The sequence below is a fragment of the Rhinolophus hipposideros genome (assembly GCF_964194185.1).
Source record: "Rhinolophus hipposideros genome assembly, chromosome: 11".
NCBI classification, from domain to species: Eukaryota; Metazoa; Chordata; class Mammalia; order Chiroptera; family Rhinolophidae; genus Rhinolophus; species Rhinolophus hipposideros.
This window is the reverse complement of record NC_138057.1, coordinates 7,000,687-7,014,520: the sequence shown is the minus strand read 5'-3', so window position 1 is coordinate 7,014,520 and position 13,834 is coordinate 7,000,687. Positions and strand designations below refer to the sequence as shown.

The window sequence follows — 13,834 nt, the reverse complement described above, 5'->3', positions numbered from 1 at the left end:
CATGCTTTTATTCATTTTTGCTGAGCTTCTCTGGACTTTATCCAAGTGTCCTGTTTAAACTGTGTGGCCCCAAAGTGAAGGCAATGCTTTAACAAAGGCCGTGAGAGGTTAAACATAATGCCTTGTGGCCGAAGAAGGTTATGTTGCAGCCAAATAAAATTAATAAACTTTCAACAGTTTACCTAAATGCCTTATAACTAATATATCTACTAAAATGCTCACCCGGTGTGGGCTGGACGGTGTGAGGAACTGGAGCTGGAAGAGGGACTGTTCTCTGTGTAACTCAGCCCATATGAACAGTGATCAAAAGTTCGGTGGCGAGTGCTTTGGCCAAATTTCTGGGACCCAGATGAACACTTGAGGCAAATGAAAGCCTGTGGTATAGGCGGCCCCTGTAAAAGTTACATTTACGTGAACTGAACTAGTGGTTTGAGGAAGGTTTGAAGTACAAAGGGGGGTGGGGGAAGGCAAGGGGACCAGATGTGAACATAACCGAAAACACCACTTCAGTTGGCACTTCAGAGCACCTTTGTTGGCAAACTTAGCGTGGAGCCAGAGATTTAATGGATAAAAACACAAAGCCACCCTCTGATGACTAAAGACAGCACACATGAAGCACGCAGCCAGGGAAGGATTAAGCAAATGTAAGCTATTATTTTATCAGCAGTACCTTTCTGATGGACAAGCACAGTGATAAATGAAGGGAAAACTTAGTCATAGCATGTCAGACATGGAAGGCAGTGTGGGAGGACTCCATCCCCTGGGCCTCACGTTTCCATACAAGGACCAGCTTCCCTGCAGTGGCGCCCTTGACCTCTCTCTCCAGCGGATTTCCTTGGCTGGGCAACTCTGGGCCTTTTCTTTTTGAATCTGCTTGCCCATAGAGGGGCTACTCTTTGGATGTTAGGCAGGCTGTGGGCATGTACGTTGTGGAGGCTGGCAGTGGCCCAGCTGAGTGGTTAACTAGGTGTGGAAGTTTGTCTCATTTGGAAACGGAGTATTAGAAAGCCCATTAACCCTGTAGACCAGAGCACTCCCTCAGTCCATCTTCTGTCAATAGTAAAATGTTTATTCCTGTTATTCCTGTTTCTCAACTCAGGAAGACAACAGAGGGGCCATATTTACCCTCTCTCCCCTAAACTCCAACAGGGATTTCAGAGAGCTCTTCCCGGAATCCCCACTTCATTTGGCCATAGCCTTCTTTCTTCACAACTACGGATGTAAGAAAAGTGAAAAGTCATTTCGGTTGCTTCTGGACAGCAGAGACAGCACATAGGAAATGGGTGCTGCCCACTCTCTTACCTCAGATCTCTGGGAGTATGGCTACAAGGACAAAATGACAAATTTCTTTCTTTGCCTTCCCCTAGCCTTCTGAAAGCACACATTTTTCAACTACATACCTCCTCTCACGGACAACGGCCCTAAGGCTCGAGGTGAAAAGCAGAGTGCTTCCTCACCACAAAGAATTAGAGAATCCCAAGTAAAGTCTTTATTCTACAGAGAAGGAACGTGTGGCTTTGTCCAAAGAAACATACCCAACCAATAGGGATGGCATCTTCAGGCTCAAAGTCAGCGCTCTCGACTCCTGTTTTCTGTTCTGACATGACACATTCCATTCAATAACAGTGACTCAATCATGGCGCCGACTCTCCAGGTGGGAAGGTGGCTCAGACTCCAGGTGAGGCGTGTATGTTATGCACAGTTTTTAAAGGTCCCCAGGTAAGATTCTGAATCACCTCTTTTAGGGGGCTGAGCCCAAACATGAATCCAGGTGATATAACTCAGTAGGGCTATGAACATGAACATGTTCTTGCCTGAAGTCTCGGTATCTTTGCTTTATCTATAAAATGGAGGTAATAAAGCCTATCTATCTTACAGGCTTCTCCTCAGGACTAATTGAGATGACATTTAGATCAGGACTTTCCCTGACTTCAAACATCTAATGGCTTCTGCATCAATTCAGGATAGGCTAGGACATGCTGCAATAACAAACATTACTAGTATTTCGACGGCTGAACACAAAAAAGTTTATTTCTTGCTCATACCAAGCCCACTGTGGATCCAAGTGACTCTCCAGGGCACCTGTCCTCCCTACTCAGAAATTCGGCCAGCCCCTGGAATTGCGAAAAGAAGCCTACTGTATAATGTCAGGGGCGGGGGAAGAGAGCACTAGAGGGTCTCAGAAGCAACTAAATGGTCCCATGTGAAAGCGACATGTCACTTCTGTCCACAATTTTCGTCTTCTCTCGAGAGGGCGTAAGTAAAATCCAATAAGCAATCTAGGATACCCTACACAGCTCAGGGAAGATAGTCCAAAATAGGCAAGTAACTGAGCAGGAAGTGAACATTACCTCCCTTCCTTCAAAAAACAAAATGCAGGCAATAAGACAAGCCTGTCATAAGGGAGGGCTCAACAGCTTTATCTCCTAACAACGACAACCACTACAGTCACTGCAGAAAGAGCAAAAGCCACAATTGGCAAAACAAAACCAACATCAAGGAATCAGCGCTAAGGGCCAATCTTACTCGGTTTTCAAGGATGAACTAACCACCTGTCCCGTGACTCTGGACATTCTCCACCAGAAGGTACCGACTCACTGACTACCTGTAAATAGGAAAACTGAGCCGAGTGCAAAAGTCCCAGGAGTGAAGCGTGATGGCACACCGCATGATCAGCAAGCTCCGTGCCTATTACATGCATTCCCCTGCCCCCTTTGGCTCTCAAAGCGAAAAATAGCTGAACATCTGGGAAGGCTGCAAATGAATATCCAACGGCCTACACTACACTAATTTTTAAAAACTTTAAACTGATTTTCTCTGACCCATCCTGAAAAAGAAGGTATTGCTACTAAAGCTAACAGAGCCCTGAGCCAGGCCTCGCGCCAACCTCCGTGTGTCCTGTGTGTCTAAGGAAGCTGACCCCACAGTGCGGGAAGGCCGCCCCTACAAATACACTGCTAACGGCAGTCACTGGAACCAAAAAACAGCACAGTGGCCTACAAAGGAATCATCAGACAAGCAACTTCTTTTTATTAGGTTGTGTTTATGACCAAATAAGCACTGAAAAGTTAAAAGGTGTAGACAGAGGGGTAGTATTGAATCTGAAGATTCTGTTAACTTACCTAAACACATAAAAAATATTTCACTTCATCTCACTTCACAGAGGATTTCACATATACTTGTTTTCTTTTCTCGTTCTTTTTGCATAAACAATATGCCCACATTTCTGCCTTTCAACTCTCCTTCCCTCCCAGTAGGGCTTTTCCTGCTTTGATTAATCATATTTTGGTTTAGTTTCTCAGCAGGGATGACTCACATTCCCAACGCTTGGAATAAATGCATCATTCTGCTCCCTCAAGTGTTTGTTTTTCAGCAAGTTCAAATACAAACCCGAAGTCAGCATCAGAAGGTGAGAAGGATCTTCTCTCTGCTACCAGATCATTCGATGAGCAGGTCTCTGGCTTCATTTCTGTCCAGGATCCCACTGCAATTGTGAATGTAGAGGCTGGCATTGGCATGGTTACGTAGTAATGCCAGCTTGAGCACCCTATAAACAGAAAGAGAAAAACCATAATGAGGCCAATGCATGGCTCTGGCCCTTACTCTGTGTTTTTTCTCTTTAAGCACTTGAAAAACCTGTGTGCTAAGACAGTATGAGCCAGTTCTTGGAGGTGGGTCATGTCAACTGAAGGGGCACTATTCCAGGTTTCAGGGAAAGCATAAGAGGGATGATAGTTTCAGGGCAGCCAAGAAGGTTTGGATCTCTCCCAGGGATCAGTTAGAGCCCTTCAAGTGAGGCTATAAATAAAGGGTGGTGGTTGAGGTGGTCACTAATAGCTGCAAACAATAAGGGCACAAGCTGTATGCTGCTATAGAGACAAGAACATAGCTTATTCATCCTCATCACCTAGCACAATACTTGGCATTAAAAAAACGGTCTGCTGAATAAACGAATGAATGAAGGAATGATCACTTCTAGTCTGCTAAACTATTTTGTCTACATTCAAGTCCATCTAAAATCGATATAGTAGAATGCAATGAGACTAGGGAGATACCTACATTTTAGTTCCAACTCTAATTAGCTGTGGAAGTTCAGATTTTACAACTCTCATTCTTTTTATCTGTTAATATATTGGGCTGGTCCCCCATTCCTCATTGTGCAGATGAAAAACAGGCCTGTGGAGCCAAGGACTCCCAGCTAGTTGTAACAAGGCTGGAATTCCAGCTGGGGCTCCCCACCCCAGCTGAGGGTGTGCCCGCCACTTAGTCCAAACCATAGAGAAGGCTTTCACCAAAGTCACAAATGATTGATAACTCAACACTATACTTCCTTACTTCTAAGATGGGGAAATGATTATAACGTTTCTGAAATGTGAATGTGTCATACAACCTGGTTTAATATCTTTTTTTTTCTGAGCATGTGCTATAAATTGATGGCGTAGCTTAAGATGAACTGATATTGCCTCACACTACAGAACACAGTTCTCCACTCCTTACGCTCCATTAGCGTAACTCAGTTCACTCCTCATGCTCCATTAGAGTAACTCAGTTCTCCGCTCCTCATGCTCCAAGACAGTAACTCAGTTCTCCGCTCCTCATGCTGCATGACAGTAATTCAGCTCTCCGCGCCTCATGATCCATTACAGTAACACCCCTGGCCTCTCTTTCAGTCCCTTACTAACTTCTTTGCAGGAGGTATTCCTGCTTCTTGTTTTAAGTTTTAGAGGGTTAACCACTCATGGAGTGGCCAGTGATTATCCAATTTGGTCAGTCAGTGGATAAGATGTCATATTCAGGGTCAAAATATTAACATGCCCATTAAGGCCAGCATACTGAACATGACAATTTTCAAAGTGCTTTACCAGTAAAAATCAATAATAAAGGTTAGATTTTGGTCTCAATATGCGTGGCTTCTTTGTCTCTCAACTAATTCAGAACTCAGGGATATAGAGGGGTCATTATTTGTTACCCTCCGAAACTCTACCAACTTAGATCCAAAGAAATACACTGCACAACTCCTCTGAGGAAAAACAAAATTTTAAATAGGAAACAAAGACTTCAACTTAAGGAAAAAATAAATACTGGTATCAAGTTTGAATAAGTAAGATATGATATCCAGTTTGGAAGTAATTAGGGGAGAACTTGGAGGAGGAATATAGATGGGCCTACTCAGAACAGCTGGAAACCCACCACAAAGGCAGCTGTGCTATCAAAGTTGCTTGTAAGTTTCATCCTGCTTCTGGAACCGGAATGGCTCCTCTTGAGATCACTCTTTCCACAGCTGACTAAGAAGCTGAAGGCATGCTCCTCTTTAAAGAGACAACAAAATTCAGTGGTGCCAGAGCTAATCCGGTGATATGCTAGCTTCTGTTGGGCTTGAAGGAAAACCACAGCTTTAAGGAGAATCACTGCTCTGATCCCAAGACAGTAAGAAGAAGCTAGAGACAGTCACAGGGGTCTTGATAAAAGTATGACATGGATCTGCCATGTCATGCTGTACTGCGCCCACCTCCTTCATTTTTCTACCTTCCCATAGCTAGTTCATTCTGTGCCAACTGATGCCCCCCCTGCCATTGCTCCACGAAGAGCTTCAATTTGGACTGGATGTCACAATGAGAGCTGGTGCAAGTTGGAGGGAGGGTAGCGATGGAAGAAGAGGAAAGGAGTTCTGGGTGAGGAACTAAATCATTTGAACAGCCTTCGTTTAAAAGAAATATCTTGAATAACCAAATTCTTGTAATCAAAGGACTATGGTCTGGTCATTCTTTCTCTGAGGTAGTATATTTTGGAGTGTTTACCATGGATGTTTGAATTTTTCTTCGGAAAACTTCAGGCCCTTGGGGGTTCAGTAACTAAACAGCAATGGTTTCAGATAAAATGGTGACTTTTCAGTGAGGCTGAAATAGCGAGGCTTTCAGATAAAAATAGAAGACTGAATGCATGAAGCTACCTTTGCTTCTCCTCAAAACCCAAGTAAAGGATGGTAAAATGATTGTCTAAAAGTCATACACCAACAAGAACAGGGAGAATAAAAAATAGGAGATACTAGCTTCAAAATACTGGATATTAGAATGCAGATGGAAGAGTGGCAAATGACACAGCAGACCTGAACCTTAAGTTAGCAGTGGGGGGAAAAGATCCATCTCATTTTATCCTCTAGAAGCTCTAAAAAGCTGGGGTTGGGGGAAGTATAAAGAAAGCAGGCCAGGCTGAACAACTGTCTAAGAAGGGCTTGGATCCCTTCATGACCTCCCCTATTCCACACACCTGGCTACCTGCCCATCTCCCACACACCCAGCAAATAACTGCAGGTTTATGTTCTACAGAGTGCAAAAGAGAGGGCGTTTGGACAGGGGTGCAGGGGGAGGGGGCACAGTTGAAGGCAAATAAATGGAATTAGATGAACATATGCCTATCAGATGCCGAGAGCACCAGCCATCTTCCCTTATCTGGTTCCCAGAATGCTAGCAAGCAGGCTTTTACCCTCTAGGACAGGGGTGTCTAAACTGTGGCCTGCGGGCCAACTGCGGCCCACAATCCATTGTTAATTGGGCCGCAGCAAATTCCAAAAATATATTTAGTTTACTTAAATAAGCCAGGTGAGGCAATATGTACTTCACCTCGAGTGAGTGGCCTGGCTGTTTGTGTATTTTACCACATATGGCCCTTGGTAAAAAACGTTGAAAAAAGTTTGGACACCCCTGCTCTAGGAGAATGAAAAACGCTGACCATCCCAAAAGAAGACAACTAAGAATACTGACATGGGAGGTCTCCTGTGATTAGCCTATGATGAAGCTCACAGTTGACAAGCCCTATGCACACATTCAGAGCTTCCAGTCAGCATGTTGGTCCCCTACAGACAAATCAAGGACCTCCAGGCATTTTTAGAAAGCCCCTGATGTCAAACTGAGAGACCCAAACAAATAGAAACAAGCAACTTGGAGGACAGTGACCATGCAAGCAGAAGACAACTTCAAAAACCACCAAACACAGCCCACTGACAGGAGAATTTATTGCAGTGCCAAAACAAGAACAGTATAATATAAAAAAAGAGCATTCCAAAGTAAAGAAAATTAAAAATATGATAGAAGAAAAGAAAAACTCAATAAAAGAGGTGAGATGGGATATAAAACTGAGGAAATCTCCCACAAAGTAGAGAAAAAAATGAAAAAGACAAAAAGGTGTGGAACAATAGAAACCAATTCAGAAAGTCCAAGTAATAGGAGCTTGGAGAAAGAAATAGGAGATAGGAAGGAAAGAAATAGGAGAAATACAACAGAGAAGACAGAAGGGAAAAAAGCATCAGTTGAAAATTTCCCCAAATTTAAGGGGCCATGAGTTTCCAGATTGAAAGGACACATAATACCCAGGACATTGGATACACATATTGAGCCACATCAAGATACATAACTATGAAATTTAGAACCCTGGGGACAAAGTCAAGATCCTACAAGCTTCCAGAAAGAGAAAAAAAAACTACATATAATAAGGATCTTTTCAAACAAGCAGAGTTTCAAAAAAAAAAATTTACCTCCCATGCCTTCTATTCTCTGGAAGCTACCAGAATATATAAAGTATGCTCCAAACAGAGATGTAAAACAAGAAAGAGGAAGACAGACAGTCACCACAAGAAAGAAGCAAAGGGAGCCCGATGGAGACTGACGACCCATCAGACAAATAGAAGGGCAACCCCAGGAGCCAGCTGTGTGCCCGCAGAGGGGACGACCCGGGCCCACTGTAGCAGATTCCAGCTTCAGGAAGATGAAATTGAGAGGAAACAGCATAAATCTGAGCATCTTGAAAAATTTAAACAACTTTCAAATACTCTGGGGTTGGAAAATAAAAAAACCAAGCAAATAGGAAAAACAAACAAGACAATGATTAACTTCATGAAAATTTACATGCTGTATAGAAATAATAATGTAATCGAAATTTTACTACAAGAGTCAGCTCTTAATAACAAACATCGATATAGTAACATAAAGACTATTGATCTAATCAAAGTTATCTTATTAGTTACATTGGGAAGGTAGGATTGGGAGAGGGAGCCTGGGTGTGATGGGTGGGGCGTGGGAGGGGAAGAAAGCTACATCTTTATCTGCCCGTAGTGGGAAGACAAACCCTGAACAATTGAACATCCTATCGAACGACATAGTCATAAAAATCAAACAATCAGCTGAAACAGGTGAAAGTGGTTACTTCTGAAACAGAAGAAACACAGTGGAGGTCCTGAGTACTGCTATTTTGGGGAGGTAGTACAGTAAACCAATAGAACTATTTGACTCTTTTACTATGTGCGTTTTTAATATAAAAAACAAAATAAATCAATTAATTAAAAGGTAATCTTAACAGAAAAAGAACACTTTTAGTTCTGAGAGACCATTAAGATGATAAAATATAACTCAGAAGAAGAGGCAATTTAGAGATGAGTAGACACAATCCCACTAAGAAATTCTAAGAATAAAACACTGGCAATAACTTTTTGGAGATGATACCAAAAGCACAAGCAACAAAAGAAAAATAAACAAACGGGACTACATCAAACTCAAAACCTTCTGCACAACAAAAGGAACCATCAACAAAATGAAAAGACAATCTATGGAAAGGGAGAAAATATGTGCAAATCAGACCTGATTAGGGGTTAATATCCAGAAATATAAAGAACTATATAGCTCAACAACAAAAAGTCAAATAACTTAATGTAAAAATGGGCAAAAGGATTGAACAGACATTTCTCCAAAGATGATTTACAAATGGTGAACAAACATCTGAAAAGATGCTCAACATTAACATCAACAAATACAAATTAAAACCACATGGAAATATCACCTCATACCTATTAAAACGGCTACCAAAAAAAAGACAAGAGGTAACAAGTGCCGGCGAGGACGTGGAGAAAAGACAACCCTGTGCACTGTTGGTGGGATTGCAGACTGGTGCAGTCACTATGGAAATCAGTCTGGAGGTTCCTCAAAACATTAAGAATGGAACTACCTTATGACCCAGCAATTCTACTTCTGGGTATTTATCCGAAAGAAATTAAATCGCTACCTCAAAGCGAGAGCTGCACTCTCATGTTCATTGCAGTATTGTTTTCAATGACCAAGGCATGGAAACAACGTGAGTCCACTGACAAATGAATGGATAAAGAAAACGCCATATGTATATGACATATATGTGTGTATATATATATATGTTATACATATACATATGTATATATATATATGTTATACATATATATACACACACATATATATATACACATATATATATATATATACACACACATATATACATAATGGAATATGATTCAGCCATAAAAAAGGAATTCCTGTCATTTGCAACAACATGGATAACCTTGAGAGCACTATGTTAAATGAAATAAGACAGAGAAAGACAAATACTATATGATCTCACTTATATGTGGAATATAAAAAAATCAAACTCATAGAAAAAGAGAGTAGATTTGTAGCTAATTGGGGCGGGAGGTTGGGAGGAGGTCGAAGGGAAGCGAGTGAAGGTGTTCAAAGGATAGAAACTTCTAGTTATAAGATAAATAAGTCCTAGGGATACAATCTACAGCAAGGTGACCATAGTTAACAATACCGTATTGTATATTTGAAAGTTGCTAAGAGAGTAGATCTTCAAAGTTCTTACCACATACAAAGAACTGTAAGTATGTGAGGTGCTGGATGTGTTAACTAACCTTACTGCAGTAACCATTTTGCAGTAAATACATATAGCAAATCATCACCTGAAACTTACACAATGTTATATGTCAATTACCTCTCAAGCAAAGCTGGAGGAAGAAAGAATGAAACACTATGCACAATAGGCTTTCTCCCTACATTCTGCATTGAATTTTTGACCTGATTTTTTTGCTGCCCCTCTGGTTCTTGTACCATCCATCTAGCACATGGACAAGATGAGACTTATGGAAACAGCAGAAACTGAAAATGCTTTCAAGAGAGAACACCGCTAATGGACTAAGAGGCATCTGTTAGATGCGTGCACAAGGTCGTAGAGAATCCACACAGAGTGCCCAATTACGTCATGTCCCAGCACCTTTATCAGAAAGTCTGTACCCTCGTGGTGATGCGGGGAGGGCAGTGGAGGCTGTAAAGGGGTGTGGCACGGGAGAGGAATAAGATTAGCAATTTTTAAAAAAAGTCGGAAACCTTAAATGACCTGGCGTTTAGGAATGAGACAACACAAATGATAATAGACCTGAGTCAAATCCAGCAAAAATATTTTAAAACTGTTATTACTCCCTCACAGTCTTGTCTGAAGTTAAATAATGGGGGGAAATGGATTTTTTTTTTGGAAATGTATTGAAAACATCACCCAAACCCATATTTTAAATGCTCAAGATGACTTTCTCCTATACAGCCCTTAAGATTTAAATTTTTTTTTTAGATTCCTAAAGTTCCTCTACTTAGTGGAGCTCATTTGGAATCAACTATTTCATACTTCAAGCTTTGAAAGCAAAAAATCTTTTTTTTAGGATACCAAGTGACAGTCAAACAGGGGCAGATCAGTGGGCTGGGCCAAATAAGAACTGGCCGGGAACCCACTTCTCTAAAACGCTGGCTGGACTCTGCAGAAGCTTCTCCCCCATTTCCAGCCATGCACCGCCTGCCCAACCCTGGGTGAATGCCGGAGCACTGCTACCATCACTGAATGTTTCCAGGGCTCTGGGCTCTGGGGCAGGCTTGTCCTAGTTCATTCCGATCAGCCATGTCTAGTATCCTCTCGTGGTAGAAAAGTCTCTTTGGAGATGTCTGTTCATGGATTACCCCACTGAGCCCAATCTTGCATGAAGACTGCCCTCCGCCACAGGGAGCTAGCTGCTCAGGGAATACTTGATCTCAGCTTCAAACCAGACTGCAAAAAAGGCAAATAACAAGGTAGGAATGCTGCCCCAGAATGCAGAGCATACATTCCAAAGACAAAGAGAAATAATTTCTGGATTATCTATTGTTTGGGATAAGCCTACCTTGCAAAAAGACTTGATGAAAGCATATTTCTTTTGACTATGCCCACTGATTTAGTTCCAGCTCTGGAATCTGACTGCTGGGGCTCAGTTCCCCACTCTACACTTACCAGTTTGGACACATCACTTAATCTCTCGATGCATCGTCAGTTTCCTCACCTATGACAAGGGAATAATCATAGTATCTACCTCAGAGGATTATGTGAGAATTAAGTTAGATAATATATAAAAAGCTCACTAGGCATAGTAATTGGCACATAGTAAGTGCTGAAGAAATGTTAAGTGCTGTCGTCTGTACAGCTGCCTCCCCCTGTGGCTTGGGCTGCCTTTCTGGAGAGGCGGAGATGAGGAGTGTTGAAGGTATGGCTGCCACATGTGCACTGAAGCCTGTGGCCTGATGAGGCCCACATATGGGGTTTAAGGTTGAATGGCATTAAAACGCAGTGCACACAAAGCGATCTATTTAAAGGAGAATGACAGCCCAAAAGGGGGCATCCTGTATGACTTCATATAGAATGGGCCATTTGGAGACTATTTAAATGGTGTTTACTTTAAATGAGCCATCCTCGATGAAACTGACAGTGAATGCCTTCGTTTCCTTTTTGATTCAATCCGCTTGCCCTAGCCTTCTCACTACACCAGCTGTAAAACAAAGAGAACACGCTGTACTTGAATTAACCCAGAGTTTTTCCTCTGCAGAGGCCAGAGGCCCATCACACCACTGGATGATTTCGGGGCCAGGCCTGGATTCATCAGCAAGAGGAACATGCTGATGTTCCTCTTGAGGAGTGGGGGGTGATAGGAAGGGGCCCAAGGGAAGTGGCTTCCCTAAGTGTACAGGCTGAAGTCGCCACCAGCTCTCCTCCCTTCTGCGCCCCCTCAGAAAGCTCCCGAACACCTCTAGGCCACATTCTCTAGGCCATGACCTCTAGGCCAAATAGGAACTTATTTAGGGGCGAAATTCTTTGACTTGAATGGTCTCACCAGTAAAACAGATATATCAGGTATTGTTCTTCTAATCACACCACCAGCTGCTACAAGATCCAACCAGACATTTTCACCTCCCAAACAGGGCTGAGATTTTCCTTAAAGATGACTGTGCTTTTTGTAGGTAAAGCATTTGAAATGTGTGGGCTATTTTTCAAATCATAGGAGGCAGTCTAAAATTTACATTTAAAAATACTTATAACTACAGAGTGTTAAAACAATTACCATAATTATTTTCTCCATTTACTACTCTAAAAAAAACTGTCCTGTGAGTAGTTTTGAAGATCCCATCTTCTAAGGGAGGAAGAGTGAAGAGGAAAAAAGGAAGAACTATGATGGAGTAGTCAGTTCATGGAGGAAGAGAAAAATTTTTATGCAAAACCTGTGAAAAACTTTGCTAATTATTTAGGAAAATCATTTTTATGAAAGAAAAAATTTTATGAGAAAAACATCAAAATACTGTAGTCATTTTTACACATCAATCATATCCACTAATAGTAAATTACATACAAAATGTACGTAAAGTTGTCCTGTTCTTAGGGGAGTCTTGGATAAACTCATTCAACATACACCAAGGACACAGCTACACCAAACACAGATGATTTATCTTCGCAAAGATAATTTAAGCATCTCATTGAATTTCTTGTATTTAAAGTTATTATTTTCACTAAAAATTAAAACAGGCACTTAAATTCTTCCTATTAAAGGCATCCACTTTACCTTTTAAACGTTTCCTCTATAGGTTATACAAATAGCATGAAGCATTCGGAAATACCAAATTTGATAGATGCTTCTATTTACATATCATATTTCTCTACTCAATTCTTCTGTAGCCCCTGGTACTTTCCTGCCTCGAGATTGTTTCACTCTCTAGCCGCTATTCTTAGTTTCAGAACTTCCTGCCCAAAATAGTCCATACATCAAGCTATTGCATTGTTTTGGAACATCTTTGTATCACAAATTAAAGATGCTTAGCAATATTTACAGGAACATAAGTATATAGGAATGTGTGTATTTATAAGTGCATATAGGTACACTAGATAATGTATATATTACGTATATTTTGTGTATTTATTATAGTACATATGATAGATACATGAAAAGGAGGGAAAGAGCTCAGTTTTGGTTGCTCTTCCTTTCTTGGCTTCCTTCTCCAGTGTTTGGGTCTTTCAGCAAACCCCAGCTCTTTTCCTTTCACTACTTTTTAGACGCTAAGCCTACGCATTCTGGTTTTATGAGCTAGTGCCACCCTCCTAAATACCCATGGCATGACTGTCTTTCCTTAGTTCTTCTCCGTTGTTGCTCAAGGGCGGGAACTGGCACCAGAACAAAGGAGGCACTAAGAACGCCCTGGGCTGGCATGCACCAGCACTGCCCAACCAGGGCCATGTGCCAGGTCATGCCACCGCTTCTCAAGTACTAATGCCACCCAGCAGGGCTTTGGGTTTCCTTCCCTGCAACATGGCACTGCCTAAGGCACAGGAGGCCCATGAGAGAATGACCTTCAAGATCATTCTTGGGAACCAGGTAAAAGAGCGCCACCTACTGCACCGAGGTCACAAGTGCCTCCCTAGGTTTTGAGGCTGCCCCTTGAGGTAAATGAATACCTAAAGGAATACATCACACCATGCTTGTCCTTCCCAGTCTCACCGCCATTCTGACCTACGACACAAACAAACTAGTTCCCCTTCAACTTAAGTACAACATAGAGCAACCTACTGGACCCCAAATCAAACTCCTTCAGGTGGTCATAGGTACACTTTAGTACTTGACTCACATGAGAAAATTCATGAACATCAAGCCTAAGACAAAAATTCACAGTAACAAGAATTGGTACACACATGCCTGCCAGAA

The 13,834-nt window shown here is 41.8% G+C and overlaps 1 protein-coding gene across 4 annotated transcripts in view; it reads right to left on the bottom strand.

Annotated features, from left to right (window-relative positions):
- The window catches only part of AOPEP (aminopeptidase O (putative)), a 359,188-nt gene that overhangs the window by 275,832 nt on the left and 69,522 nt on the right, over window positions 1-13,834 (bottom strand). For all 4 annotated transcript variants that reach the window (XR_013994463.1, XM_081066804.1, XM_081066805.1 and 1 more), the window contains one exon: window positions 3,391-3,547. Coding sequence is in view for 3 of the 4 variants with exons in the window: in XM_081066804.1 (XP_080922930.1) it covers window positions 3,391-3,547 (157 nt within the window). In the remaining variant the exon portion in view is untranslated. The remainder of the gene's footprint in view (window positions 1-3,390; window positions 3,548-13,834) is intronic.